Here is a 15091-nt window from a genome sequence, read left to right as displayed (position 1 = left end):
TGGCTAGTCCAATATCACTGCTGACAACAAACCTTTCTACCTCAGAGCACTAAGAAGTCGGGAGCACCACCCCCGGGTGAATGACCAGAGCAGGGAATGGGCAGAAAGGATCTGTAAGTCTAGACCAGTAGTTCTCAAAGTGTGGTCGTTGGACCTCCTCTGGGTGCTTGTTAGAAATGCAAAGTCCTGGGTCCACCCCAGATCTGCTGAGCCAGACTCTCCAGGGGTGGGGCCAGGAATCTGTGTTTTAACAAGCCCTCCAGGAGATTCCTATGCACACACGCTGAAGTTTGAGTGGCTCTGGCTTTGAATTGTTTCTGGACTTGTTATGTTCCCTTTTGGCTCAGGTTGCAAATGCCCATGAAGGGGTAGAAGGTACAGCAGGGAAGACAGCTCCAGGGGCCATGTGCACACCTGCAGAGGTGCGTCCACACCTATAGAGCTGCATGCACACCTGCAGAGCCCTGTCCACACCTGCAGTGCCGCATGCACACCTGCAGAGCTGCATGCACACCTGCAGAGCCATGTCCACACCTGCAGAGCTGTGTCCCCACCTGCAGAGCCGCATGCACACCTGCAGAGCCATGTCCACACCTGCAGAGCCGTGTCCCCACCTGCAGAGCCGTGTCCACACCTGCAGAGCTGTGTCCCCACCTGCAGAGCTGCATGCATACCAGCAGAGGCATGTCCATACCTGCAGAGCCTCAGGGACACTGTGACCAGGCTCAGCTTGCCACAGCTGCTTCCTTGGGCTCAGGGCCTCAGGCTGGGTCCCTCCATCCCCTAAACAAGTTGTATTACTGGACTTGTCTAACTGCTTCTCCCTGAGTCATGACCCTAAGCTGCTTCTTTTAAGCAGGTGGAAAGGCAACACAGTGAGGCCTTGGGCAAAAGTGGAGGGGAGCTCGCCCTTCCTCCATCAACCCGTGCATCCCTTTTGTCTGGGTTCCTTGGGCCTCATATCCTTCCTCCCCTCTGTCCTGCTCTGACACTGACCAGCATCCACCTTCTCTGGCATCACCTAGTCCTGAGGTCACTGAGTATCAGAAGCCACAGGCACGAGCTGCAGCTGGGGGCAGGGTCCACCGCTGTCACTGCATTTTGTAGCTTCCCTTTTCCTCCACCCCATCCTCCTCTCTTCTGGGCAAAGGGCCAGCTACTCTTATCTGGCCCCTACAGTCATTAGCTCAATCCTATAGACCAGAGACTGAGGTTAGGGAGACAGCCATGAGGATAGTCGGGGTCTGGAGAACTCCTGGCTGTGGGAGTCACAGCAGAGTCTTGATCAGCACTCAAGAGGCCTGAGGATCACAGATAGCACCTCCATGCCTCTCCCCTGCACCCCACCACTCCTACCCGACTTAAGGCTACCCAAGAATCTCAGCTCAACGGCCTCCCATCTGGTGTCCTTCCCCTCCAAATGAACACTTCCTAGACTTCTGTCTAATTGTGTCTCCACCTCTTGCAGCCCTTCAGCAGTGTCCAGTGTGTGCTGGAGCCAGTCCTGCAGGCTTGCAAGCCGACGGCGCACCCAGCTGCTCCCAACTCTAAGCGCAGTGATGCGGAGCTGTAGGTTGAAAGTGGCCACGATGGGAGAATTTACACCACAGCAATGGACAAATACTACAAACCAAAGCTCCCTGCACCCAGTCTGACCCCAATAAAGCTGGTTTGCCAGCACAGCACCGAGTGACTCCCGTACTTTTCTGCACACTGGAGTCACCCATGGGTCTTCAAAAAGGATGGCTGCCTGGCTCCCGGCCCCAGATAGTGTGACTTAATGTGTATGGTATCAACCTGGGTATCAGGATTTTTCAAGCTCCCCAGCGGAGTCTTCTGTGCAGCAAGGTTGGGGAGTACTGCTTGCGTAGCTGCTGGTATGGGATGCAAACTCCTCAGTGTAGCATCCACAGGCCCTTGACCCAGCCCTGCTCACCTCTCCTGTCTGTCCTCCCGTTCCCTTCATGCCCAGGACTTCAAGAAGCTACCCAGTGACACTCCCTGGATCGCTGTGATCCCAGGGGTTACAACACCTGCACCCATTGTTCCCTGTGCAAGGGCTGCCTTCCTTGCCTGAGCGCTTCTTCCTCACCTCTCCCCAGTCTGGACCCTTGGGCAGCCCACCCCACACCTTCAGCCTGGGAGAGCTGCCCCCGGGGCCTCTCCCTTCCTCCAGCATGGCTCTATCCACACAACACTGCCATGTCCTGCCCCATGCTCCCTAAGGCAGGGACTGTATCTGATCCCTGGTGCCCCCTACACCTGGCAGATGCTCAGTGAATGTTTGGGATGAATAAGTGGCTTCATCTGGGGTTACTGATTTACCATGAGTCTATGAGGGATGAGAGATAAGACTGACCAGGAAGCGGTCTTCGTGTCACTACATCTCACAGTGTCCCTGTCCCTGCGAAGACAGGAGGAAACTCTCATTCAGTGCTCAGGACACCAAGAGCCATGCTTCTCCGGATGCCACCAGTGGTTTTATCTCCTGGGTGTTTCTATTAGTATCAATAGCAGCTGTCATTTTGAGTACTTTTTAGGTTCTAGATACTGTGTTAATTTTTTTTTTTTTTTTTTTGACAGAGTCGCACTCTGTTGACCAGGCTGGAGTGCGGTGGCACGATCTTGGCTCGCTGCAAACTCCGCCTCCCAGGTTCAAGTGATTCTCCTGCCTCAGCCTCCTGAATAACTGGGATTACAGGAATCTGCCACCACGCCTGGCTAATGTTTACATTTTTAGTGGGGATGGGATTTCACCATGTTGGCCAGGCTTGTCTTAAACTCCTGACCTCAAGTGATCCATCCACCTCGGCCTCCCAAATTGCTGGGATTACAGGCGTGAGTCCCCACGCCCAGCCAAATTCCTATATTATGCTCTTTAATCCTCTCTAGAACCCTATAAGGTGATATTGTTAGCCCCATTTTACAGAAAAGTAAACTAAGGCTTGGCACAGGTAAGAGCCTCTCAAACACACATGGTTATGAAGCAGGGGAGCCAGAGTTTGAATTTGAGCCCAGGTCTGCATAGCTTCAAAGCTCGTGCTCTGAGTCACTGTCATAAACTGGCTGTGACCGTGGTTCTTTCTGTGGTGGCTACGGGGAAGCTTGGAACAAGCGTCAGTTTCCTTCCCATGCACACGAGACCCACGGCATGCACCGTGGGTGCCAATTTGACTCTTTCCCTTCATCTGGACCTCTTCACTTATTTTTGAAACCGTTATACTACAAGCCATCTCATGTCCTTTTTGAAAAAAAGAAAGGTAAAAACACACAAACATGCCCATCCAGAGCCACGACTCCATGAACTTGGCGAATGGTTTCTGGCAGGGAAGAGGTGAAGTTAGGGCAAGAGGGGTCTGCTCTACCCGGCATCCTCCTCCATTTGGTTCAGTTGCAGGAAACTTCAAAAGACAGACTGAACTCACCTTGGCAAGGCACGTGTCTATACAGGCATATGAGGGGGAGGAAGCTTCTACAATGACCAGGAGAGCAACGTTGTCAACCACAGACACAGATCATAAATAGATTCTCGAACTAGCTAGACCACGGAGCAATTCGCTTTAAGGGTAAAATTTCAGTGTGACTATTTATAAACTGCACAACCCATTTACACAGTAACAATGAAATTTATTAAAGGTATACAGCTGCCAGAAATGGATTCAGGAAGTACTGAAGGTATGATTCCTGGGAAAATCCACAGACAAATCCTCATCCATGACTCTCTGCCCAACCCCAGCCCATCCTGCCGGGCTCCTGGGTTTCCAATGGCAGCTGTCAAGGAGGGACAGCATTGCAGCTTAATACTCAAGCTACTCACCCCAAAATCTTTGCACTTTTCATCTAACCTAAGTGCAGAAGGAAGAGAAAAAGTTCAAAGTGGAGAAAAATAACTAGAAGCAGCCTTAGGCTTGATAGTGACAGTTGAAGCCGGTGATGGCAGACCACCACTTCCCGCTGCCCTCCCGGCCTCCTCTGAAAATGACTTCATCTCTCTTTGATGATGAGTGGTGTTTAGAGGCTAAACATAGGTATTAGGCCCAAAGGTTAGCAAATCCTTAATAAGATTAAGGAACACTAAAGCCTTCTGAAGCTTGTTTTGAAGAAACCATGGAGGCCGGGCACGATGGCTCACACCTGTAATCCTAGCACTTTGGGAGGCCAAAGCGGGCAGATCACTTGAGGTCAGAAGTTCAAAACCAGCCTGGCCAATGTGATGAAACCCTGTCTCTACTAAAAATACAAAAACAAATTAGCCGGGTGTGGTGGCAGGTGCCTGTAACCCCGGCTACTTGTGAGGCTGAGGCAGGAGAATCGCTTGAACCCAGGAGGTGGAGGTTGCAGTGAGCCGAGGTCATGCCATTGCACTCCAGCCTGGGTGACAGAGCAAGACTTTGTCTCAAAAACAAAACAAAACAAAACAAAACACAAAAAGAAGAAACCATGGAGGCTTTGGTGCAGCACAAGTGTTAGGAATCTAAGAGGGTGAAACAGCTGCCAAAAAGCTGAGATCTCGGGGTCCACTGCTCCTGGCCCCTGACAGACCAAGGCACAGTCATCCCATGGTGGGTCAGGCTACATCTGATGCAGCACAAAAGTCAAGGTGAGACCAAAACGAAATCCCAGAGGGGAATGACAAAAAGGAGTGTCATTTTTTAGACGAGGGAGATGAGAACATTGAGAGTCTTAGAAACAGGAGGGAAGGTGGCCAAAGGAGTTGGGAGGCCTTAGAGAAGACAAGAAGAAGAAGAGGGAACCAGAAGACTCCCTCCAAGCGCTGAGGGTGAGTCACACGGAGAAGAATCAGACATACTCCTGCGCACCCCGAAACACTCTAGAGTGAGACAGACTCAGCAGTGCAATACGGGAGGAATTCACCAAGAGTCGGAACCATCCCCAGTTGTGGCCTGGAGGACAGCCCTTTGGAGGTCCTAGAAGAAGGATCCCTGAACTGGCCAGGTACGGTGGCTCATGCCTGTAATCCCAGCACTTTAGGAGGCTGAGGCGGGTGGATCACCTGAGGTCAGGAGTACGAGACCAGCCTGGCTAACACAGTGAAACCCCATCTCTACTAAAAAATACAACAAAATTAGCTGGGTGTGGTAGTGGGCACCTGTAGTCCCAGCTACTTGGGAGGCCGAGGCAGGAGAGCGGCTTGAACTCAGGGGGCGGATGTTGCAGTGAGCTGAGATTGCACCACTGCACTCCCGCCTGGGTGACAGAATGAGATTCCATCTCAAAATTAAAAAAAAAAAAAAAAAAGGAGGACTCCTGAACTGAGAGTCAGAGGGTGGGAAGAATGAATTCTAAAGGGTCCTTCCCAAATTCTAAGAATCCATCATGACCATTCCCCTAATTTTTGGATTTCTTACAAACTTTACATGAAACACAACATGGTCTCCCTGTCTCCTTTTTGTGCCGCACTCATTCGAGCAATTCTTTCATTCTCCTGAATAGAGCTCAAGAAGTTTCCAAAGGAAAACTCCATATTTAAAGAAAATCAGGTTTCAAAAACTCTTTTGGAATGTCTGGAATGGGAAATCTATAGATAAAGACAGTAGATGAACAGTCGAGTTGGCCTGAGGGGACACTTGGAGGGGATGGGAGAGACTAATGGGGACAAAGTTTTTCAGCAGTGATCAAAGTGTTCTAAGATTAGATAACAGCGGTGGTTACAAACACTGTAAATGCAGTAAAAGCACCAAGTTGCCGGCTTTAAATGGGTGTGTGAGTGATACTGCAATAAAGCTGTTTTTCCAAAAACCTCCTTTGGGCAGCCCTCTGGAGGAATTTCTGTGTCACAGCTGTCCTCAGGAGCGTTTCTCTGGAGGCCGTCAGTTATCTCGTGCAGTGTGGCAAGCTCTTTCTAGCGGAAAGACTGACTGTTAATCAAGCCTTTTCTCCCTACCAGAGCATGGAGCCTAAACGAGACCTCCATTCATCCATCTCACTGCTCAGGCTGACCCAGTACTTCACCAATGCTGTCACTGCAGCGTGCTGACAGCCATGGGGACAAGTGACTCACCTGCTCCTGGCACAGGGTCAAGGACCAGGCTAAGAAGCTGAACCCAAGACTGGGGACCCTGAGTCCAACGCTGTCAAACACCCCCTAGAACCTGGCAGATGGCACTCTGCGCCCTGCTAGCCACTGGCTGGCAACCCAAATGCAGTCACACGAGAGCTGTCGGTAAGAAGAGCCGAGAGGCGACAAACGCCCTGGCCGAGAGGCTTTCTGAAGGCACCCACGTCCCCTCGGAACAGGGAGAAAGCCTGGGGATTAGTGGGGAGGCCCCTCCAGTCCACTCAGCCCATAACCCACCTTGTTAGAGACCCTGGTAAAGGAGGCAGCGTGTCATTCCATTGCTGACAAATGTATTCTTGGAATGTGTCCCCACCCTGTGCTCTTCCCAGGAGAAAGAATGCCAAATCTCTCTGGCACTGACCAGAACCCTGCTTCGGACGGCAAGGGGTATTTTTAGAAATCACGGGAAAGCTGTAGAAGTCTCACGTGGCCCCACAACAGGCAGCACCGGGTGCCAGACCTATGCAGCCACAGAGCCTTCCTGAAGCCTTCTGCGAGAGTCACGGGTCTCAGAAACATGCTCAGTACACAGAACTCAGGTCTAACCTCAGGCAGTGCTATCCAAGCTCACTTCGTGGCACCCACTCAGCAGGCACCGCAGCACCGTTCCCGAGTCAGCGGCTTCACACAGCATCCTTGCCGACCAGAAACAACAAAGCGGTGTCTGTGTTTTCTACACACACGCACGCATGCACATGCATACGCGTGTGCACGCACACACACACACACGTGTGCACACTTTGACAGCTCAGGTCAACACAACAGGGCTGAGGAAAAAGACTGGAAACTATGCCATGAAACGAACATGTTAAAAGAAATCTTCCCCAGCTGCTGAAGGGAAGGGCAGGGCAGACAACATCACAAGGGGACATTTAAGTTTTTCCATGACCTACCTGAAGCCCTGGCTGCTCCCAGAACAGTGGAACGGAGCCTCTGATCTGGACAAAAGATGACACTCCATCGTCCATATAAATCGTCTGCGGCACAAGGAAACAGAAAGGGAAAGGTATTCTTCAATGAAACCGAATGTCCTGGGCTGGGTAACGGGATCCGGCCGCCTGTGACCCGACACCAGCCAGAATGAAGGGCGGACGGTGGACTCCGGTGTCCTCTGCTCCCCCATCTGGTGATGAGCCCCGACCTCTGGCCAGGTGCTGGGTGGGCATGCTGGCTGTCGACCAGCCTCTGAGGAGGGGGTCTGCTGGGGGTTGGGGCCTTCCAGGGTCTCCGGGAATTCACACTTCTAGGGCACAATCTTATCACCACCCTGAAAATCCCAGGAACAGCCTTCCGCCACCCCCTGTATGAATAGAAGTCAGTGTGCTCTGGAATGTAACCTTCCTTAGAGCCCTCTGTTTTTACCTTGGCAAATAGCTAAGCAGCAGAGAGCTATGAAAAAAGGACTGAATGAAATAAAATGCACTAGTGATAGCCAAAAGACCTCACTGACTGTGCTAGCCAGTCTTGTACTTGACAATACAAGACTCAACCTGACCTTGTACTTGGTCCTGGCCCTGCCCCACTGTGTTCTTAAACACACCACTCAGTTAACACACACAACACGGTTTCCACAAGCTTCCAGTGTGACAGCACCTGCAGAGAAACAAATGATCCTTACACTTTAAGACATCTATCTCCTCCCCACCCACACGTACAGCTATTTCAGAGTGTGCCTGCAGGCCTCCAATGACGCTGGAGTGCAAGGGAGTTTTAAAAGGACAAGAAGTACGATCCTGAGCGCCAGCAGGGGCAGGCGGCGACACTTATCAGATGCGGGGCCTTTATCTGCGCAACTCTAGCCTGGCCTGGCAGGGCGGCCCGGGCGCTGCTGTGGTCCTTTCCATTCCTCACCGGCCTCCTCCCTTACAGAGCAGCTTCCCATCCCGGCGAGATCACGCTCAGATCACACAGGAATGAGTCATTCTGCAGTGGAGGACCTGAAAATTACAGCCACTGTTGCCCTGGACCACAGGAATTACAGGAGCCTGGCATCTATATTGTCAAACCGGAATTCTATCCTTTAATCTCCAAAGGAAAAAAGCATGTGTTAAGAACATGCTGCCCGTTTCCAGGTATTGAGTACCAGCAAAGCTGTTATATTCCATTCTTCTACGAACAAAACAGAATAAAACAGCAGGTTGCTTGAACGGCTACAGACATAGTTGGCTGCCATGAAATTAGGTACATAAAAGTGACTGGCATGTGTGCCCTGCATAGGTCCAGGTTCCTGGGAAAGAAGCCAACATTTGTATATAAAGACAATGTTTAACAATATCCAGGCCGGGCGCAGTGGCCCACGCCTACGGTCCCACCACTTTGGGAGGCCAAGGTGGGAGGCAGGCTTGAGCCCAAAAAGTCGAGACCAGCTTGGGTAATAAAGTGAGACCCCCATCTCTACCAAAACAATTTTTAATAAGTTAGCCGGGTATGGTGGCATATACCTGTAGTCCCAGCTACTCGGGAGGCTGAGGCAAGAAGATCATCTGAGCTCAGGAGGACGAGGCTGCAGTGAGCTATGATTGCACCACGACACTCCAGCTGGGGCAACAGAGCGAGATCAAAAAAACACCAAACAACAACAAAAAACCAATGCCCACGATCTATTTATGCTGAGGAATGTCTCCCTTCGCTCTGACTACCATGCACTAACAACGCCACTTCCAGCATCAGATCAGGCTCCTCCCAAGCTGAGAATTGCCCAGAACCAGCTTCTGAAAACACCGAGGGCCATCGGTGCTCTGTATGCCCCTCCCTGTCCACACTGGAGCAAGAAGAAAGGAGCTCCAAAGTTCTCCACCCCGTCCTCCACAGGGAAGCAGGTGACATCTGCACCCCGTCCTATCATCAAGACTGCCTTCTTTGTTCCCAAGGTGATGGGCATAACTTGACCGTCAAATGCAAGTGATACGTTTGTGGGTGAACAACTTTTAACACAAATGGAAGAAGTGATGTCTCACCTCACAGATGTCATTTTGACAGAGGGCTCTTGGGGTGGGGAGGCAGGACAGAGGGTGGAAGCAGGAGAGAAAGTGGGCTCTGGTATTAGCACAAGCTGGGGCCGACTGCCACTTTGCAAACCCCCATTTGCCCAGCAGGGTAGCCCCGGGCACATTACTTAGCCATCTTCAGCCTCGGTTTCCCTCTCTCTACATGAAGTTCATGTCACCTTGTGCACAGAGAAGGCATGAGCTGTGAGGGGTAAACGAGGGGGCATAGTCCCAGCGCAGAGTAGCCACTCAAAAAACGAAGCTGTTTTCTCTTCCCCAGAGGCCCTGATGCTATGAGTATGCACAAGGGCACCTGCTGGCGTCGGAGAGAGCTTGGGTCCTGGGAAGAAGGAGGGATTCAAGAAGGAACAGACAAGAGGTGGGAGGGAGACCAGGAAGAACAGTGGGGCCATGGGAGGAAAAGACGGAGGCTCGTGCCACTGCTGTGATGAGGCCAGGCCAGTGCCTAGACCCCAGACTGAGCAGCCAGAGGGTGACCCTGAGTGGCGCTTCCAGAGCAGTGGGAACAGAAACCTAATGGCCATAAAAAGAGAGGGATGAGGCAGGAAAACTCACAGGGGTGCATATACCTTCTATCTGAAAGGCTTTCTGCTGACCTTCTACTTCCAGATACAGTGTCTGCAAACCAATTATCTCCAAGTCTGCATTCCTGGGAGGACACGCAGTTATCCTAACCTCCCTGAATGAGTCAGTGGCCTTATCTTGAATAGACAAATATTTATCTTACATCCTTTTTTTTTTTTAATAGACTGAGGGGACTTTTTGGTCTTGTTTTTCTGCGTGGTGAGTCAGCACTGCAGAGCAAACCCACCAGCTATGACTCAGCAGAACCAAAAAGACTCAAGGCTTTCTCCCAAGGAGGCTGAGATGCCATCTACACATGCACACAACATCTGTGCGTGCACACAAACAATGCACAACCCACACACATGTGTATACAACACACAAATGCACACACTGCACACATACAAATGAAAAACAAACACAAGGCACATGACACCACACACGTATACACAAATGCACAATGCACATGACACATACACACAACATGTACGACACATAAATGCACATACACGCACACACTGTACACATACAACCCATGCATACACACACAGCCTGCCTTGGAGAAAGATTAATTATTCCTCCTAGGAAACATGTTAAACCAAAGCAAAAGCAGAGGGTGCCACAGGGCCCCCCTTTTCTGGCTCCCTGAGAATTAATTCCTAAGAAGCCGGTCCGCCTGCCAAGAGTCCCCACCACAGGGAACCAGTCTGCTCCTGGTCCGGTCCCATCATTTGTTTGCCAGACGATGACCGCACAGCCGCCTGTGTGCACGCTCCACTTCCAAATGGCCAGCAGGCCTGGCTGGTGGATCCTGTTTCCTCTGCAGGGGCCCCAGGCCAGTGTGATTTGCGGGGGGCACCACAAGGGGCTCACCTGCCTCCCCAGCACAGTCCTCCTTCCTACTGGAGGCTCAGCACTAATTTCCTCAAAGTTGCTCTCTGCACCCCGAAGCGAGGCCACCGCGATGCAGAGCCTGCCACTTCCTCAGATGTCAGGTGGAGGGGGAGGCCACGCTGTGCTACCAGAACGAGTCTACCCGACTGTCTACAGGAGCACGTGAAAGGTCTCCAGGAGCGCCAGACAGTCTGCTCCTGTACCATAAGCAATGCTTATGGAGGGCTCATGACATTGTCCCAACCCAGGCCCTCAGCTGTGACTTTGCAAACTCAAGGGGGTAGGAAGTGCCAGGCTCCCCTGAGGGACCTCTCCAGAATCCCAGCAGATCACTGGCACCTCAAACAGGTGAATCTCAACAGGGTCCCAGGCAGGTTCCCCTGCAGACCACGCAGCCCGATCCTCACAGGGCTGCTTCCCTGAGCTCCGCAAGGACCTGCAGGCTGAGCCTTCCTCCACTCTCCCGACTCATCCTAGAAGAACCATCCTCAGCAGGTGGCCGCGGAGCCAGGGAGGGCAGCGGGGCTGCCGCTTCGCAGGAGCATACTAACTGTGCATTCCACTTAAACATGTGTTTTGTGTTTTAAAAATGAACTTAGACCAACCTAAGCATCAGTACTGCTATAAAGTGACATAAACAAAAATATTCAGTGACTCCAGAGACAGAAAGCGAGGGGTTCCCTTGGCATATACAAGTGAGGCAACAGGAGTTTCTTGCTTTTGGGGAACAGTCACTTCCCTGCAGCCATCTCTGCTCCTCCTGCCTCCGTAATGTTTCAGAAAAAGGGCTGTCACACCTGTGTTTTTTGGCTTGGAGGAATGCTGACCCCCCACCAGGCCTGTGCCCTGGTCCCATGTGTGCAGGAAGCATGAAGCCTCTCTGCTCCTCCAGTTCACCTGTGTTTCTTTCTGTTCCATGCCCCTCCTTCCTGGGCTGCGCACAGCACATGCTTCTCCCTGCCCTGGCTCTGCTGTGCTTCCCCTCGCCCTCCAGGTGGGGTCACCAGCTGAACACCGCCTATCGGAAGTACCACCTGGAAGGGCGGCAGCACCTGCCAGGGCCAGCTTCACCTGCCCCACTCCTGCTGCACCCCCATCACACCACCACTGCCCCCCATGCCCGCCCACCTGCGAGCAGAGCCTGGGACCTGACAGGTTCAGTCAGGCTTTGCTGAAGGCCCACGTGGACAGCCCTGGACTCAGCGCTGGGAAGTGACAGCTCCGCTTCCTGGGTAGCCAGGCTGTCCGGAGTCTCCGATGGATGGGCCAGCCCGGGTGGGTGCCTCTAGGCTCATCAGCACAGCCTGAAACATAGGCACCCAACCAAGAGCTACTGTGGGTGTAGGGCCACCTTCCTGGGGCCCCGCTATGCATCCCTTGTTAACGAAGTCACCATGGGTTAAGTTATGCTCTCTAGGTGGGGCAGGGGCAGCGTCCGCAGCTGCTGCATCTGTGGGTGAGCGGCAGGTGGTGGTGCCCAGCTGTCTGTCAATCACTGCTGCTCCTGGGAGTAAGGTTGGGTGGGGACTTCATAGAGAGCAGCCCTGTCTAGCCCAGAGCCCAGAGGACGAAAAAGGACAAAACACTCACACTAGGAAGCCCACAAAGGCTTATGGGAGCCAAGAAATCCCTCCCCAGCCCCGACAAGGAAGGGAGGTGGAGGCAACGTCAACAGCATTGGGCTGTACCCCAGGAGCTGGAAGGGCAGGCTGTTCATATCTCTATGGCCTTGCCAGGCTGCCCGAGGTGGGAGATTCAGGAGATGTGGGGGCAAGGTCCCTGCCTCTGAGCTCTAACAAGCAAGCTGGCAACACAGGAGACAAGCGCCAGTCAGCAGGCACGCGACACAAAGTGGCCAGAGCCAAGGCCCAGCCTGGTCTGTGGCAGGGCTTGCTGGTCTGTAAAAGTGAGAAAGCAAAGATTGCAGCGAGAGTTCTCACAGTCCTCTAACAGGAGCCGGCATCCGCGTCCCAGGGTGAGCTGTGCCCCTTCCAAAAACCATATGGTGAAGTCCCAACTCCCAGTACTTTAGAACTTGTTTGGAAGTAGGGTCTTTGCAGAAGTAACAAGTTAAGATGAGGACAACTGGGCTGGGCGCGGTGGCTCACGCCTGTAATCCCAGCACTTTGGGAGGCCGAGGCGGGCGGATCACAAGGTCAGGAGATCGAGACCATCCTGGCTAACATGGTGAAACCCCGTCTCTACTAAAAATACAAAAAATTAGCCGGGCATGGTGGCGGGCACCTGTAGTCCCAGCTACTCGGGAGGCTGAGGCAGAAGAATGGCGTGAACCCGGGAGGCGGAGCTTGCAATGAGCCGAGATTGCGCCACTACACTCCAGCCTGGGCGACAGAGCAAGACTCCGTCTCAAAAAAAAAAAAAAAAAAAAAGATGAGGACAACTGGAGTAGGGTGGGTCCCTGCTCCAGTACGACTGGAGTCCTGGAGAGACACAGGCAGAGGAGGCCACATGAAAACGGAGGCAGAGATGGAGAGATGCTTGCCGGGGCCACCAAGAGCCGGGGTGGTCAGGGGGGCTTGGAAGGGTCCTGGGGTACTTTGAAGAGACAGCAGTCCTGCCGACACCTGGATTGCAGACTTCCAGTCTCCAGGAATGGGAGAGAATAAGTGTGTTGTTTTCAGCCACCCAGTTTGGGGTACTTTATTACGGGCAGTCCTAGGAAACTCATGCGGTTTGCTTTCATTTTCTGTGTTAGAATGTCCAGTGTTTTAGGAAGGACAGTGACGCTAAAGGACAGTGGTTCCCAGGGACTTACTCGATGAGATGCAATAGATGAGACCCCAAGTCTTAAAATTCTGGTTGAAATCCAAAACCAGTATTTTAAATAAAAGTTCAAAATAAAAGGCAAGTGGTAACGAAGTTGGGCAGGGAAGGGACTCTCCTCATGCACACATCAGCCAGAAAAGAGAAAACCACCCGGCTGGGGCCACGGCTTCTCTCTCTCTCCTCTTTTTAAAATTTTTCAAAATTTAACTTTTATTTTAAGTTCAGGCGTACATGTGCAGGTTTGTTATATAGGTAAATGCATGTCATGTGGATTTGTTGTACAGGTTATTTTGTCACCCAGGTATTAAGCCTAGTAGCACCCATTAGTTATTTTTCCTGATCCTCTCCCTCCTACTACCCTCCATCCTCCACCCTCTGATAGGCCCCCGTGTATGTTTTTCCCCTCTTTGTATCCATGGTGTTCTCATCATTTAGCTCCCACTTGTAAGTAACAACATGCAGTGTTTGGTTTTCTGCTCCTGCCTTAGTTTGCTTAGGGTAATGGCCTCTGGCTGCATCCATATTGCTGGAAAGGACATGATCTCATCCATTTTCATGACTGCATAATATTCCATGCTGTATACAAACCACATTTTCTTTATCCAGTCTACCACTGATGGACATTCAGGTTGATTCCATGTCTTTGCTATTGTGAATAGGTCTCTGAGGAATCACCACATTGTTTTCCACAACGGTGGAACTAATTTACACTCCCATCAACAGTGTATGAGCGTTCCTTTTTCTCTGCAATCTTGCCAGCATCTGTTATTTTTTTTTTGACTTCTTAACAATAGCCATTATTGTGTGAGGAGGTATCTCATTTCACACAAGTCAAATAATATTCATGCAAGTCAAATAATAGCCATTTGACTTGTGTGAGGGGGTCTCTCATTGTGGTTTTGATTCTCATTTCTCTAACAATCAGTTATGTTAAGCTTTTTTCCACGATTGCTGGCCGCATGTATGCCTTCTTTTGAAAAGTGTCTGTTTATGTCCTTTGCCCAGCTTTTAATGTTTTTTTTCTCTTGGAAATTTGTTTAAGTTCCTTATAGATGTTGGGTGTTAGACCTTTGTCAGATGCATAGTTTGCAAAAATTTTCTCCCATCCTGTAGGTTGTCTGTTCACTCTGTTGATAGTTTCTTCAGCTGTGCAGAAGCTCTTTAGTTTGATTAGATCCACAATCCTCAAACTAATAAGAGCCATTTATGACAAACCCACAGCCAACATCATACTGAATGGGCAAAAGCTGAAAATCAGCACAGGACAAGGATGCCCTCTCTCACCACTCCTATTTAACATATTAATAGTATTAGAAGTTTTGACCAGGGCAATCAGGCAAGAGAAAGAAATAAAGGGCATCCCAATAGGAAGAGAGGAATCAAACTATCCCTGTTTGCAGACAACATGATTCTATATCTAGAAAACATCATAGTCTCAGCCCAAAAGCTCCTTAACCTGATAAACAGCTTCAGCAAAGTCTCAGGGTACAAAATCAATACACCAACAACAGTCAAGCAGAGAGCCAAATCAGGAACACAATCCCATTCACAACTGCTGTGAGAAGAATAAAATACCTAGCAATACAATTTATGAGAGAGATGAAAGATCTCTACAATGAGAATTACAAAACACTGCTCAAAGAAATTGGAGATGACACAAATGGAAAAACATTCCATCCTCATGGATAAGAAGAATCAATATCATTAAAATGGACATAATGTGCAAAGCAATTTATGGATTCAAAGCTATTCCTATTAA

General features: G+C 50.9%; 1 protein-coding gene across 8 annotated transcripts in view; it reads right to left on the bottom strand.

The window, feature by feature from the left end:
- The window catches only part of SYNJ2 (synaptojanin 2), a 117192-nt gene that overhangs the window by 48804 nt on the left and 53297 nt on the right, over positions 1 to 15091 (bottom strand). For 6 of the 8 annotated variants that reach the window (XM_055268221.2, XM_055268237.2, XM_063632660.1 and 3 more), the window contains one exon: positions 6973 to 7056. The exons of 1 other annotated variant lie outside the window; for it this stretch is intronic. In XM_055268221.2, the coding sequence (XP_055124196.2) occupies positions 6973 to 7056 (84 nt within the window). Of the gene's footprint in view, positions 1 to 6972; positions 7057 to 7734; positions 7750 to 15091 lie in introns of those variants that run through there. One more of the 8 variants, XM_063632668.1, reaches the window with a different exon arrangement.

Source organism: Symphalangus syndactylus, chromosome 2 (genome assembly GCF_028878055.3).
Source record: "Symphalangus syndactylus isolate Jambi chromosome 2, NHGRI_mSymSyn1-v2.1_pri, whole genome shotgun sequence".
Lineage (NCBI taxonomy): Eukaryota > Metazoa > Chordata > Mammalia > Primates > Hylobatidae > Symphalangus > Symphalangus syndactylus.
This window is presented reverse-complemented; position numbering and strand designations above follow the sequence as displayed.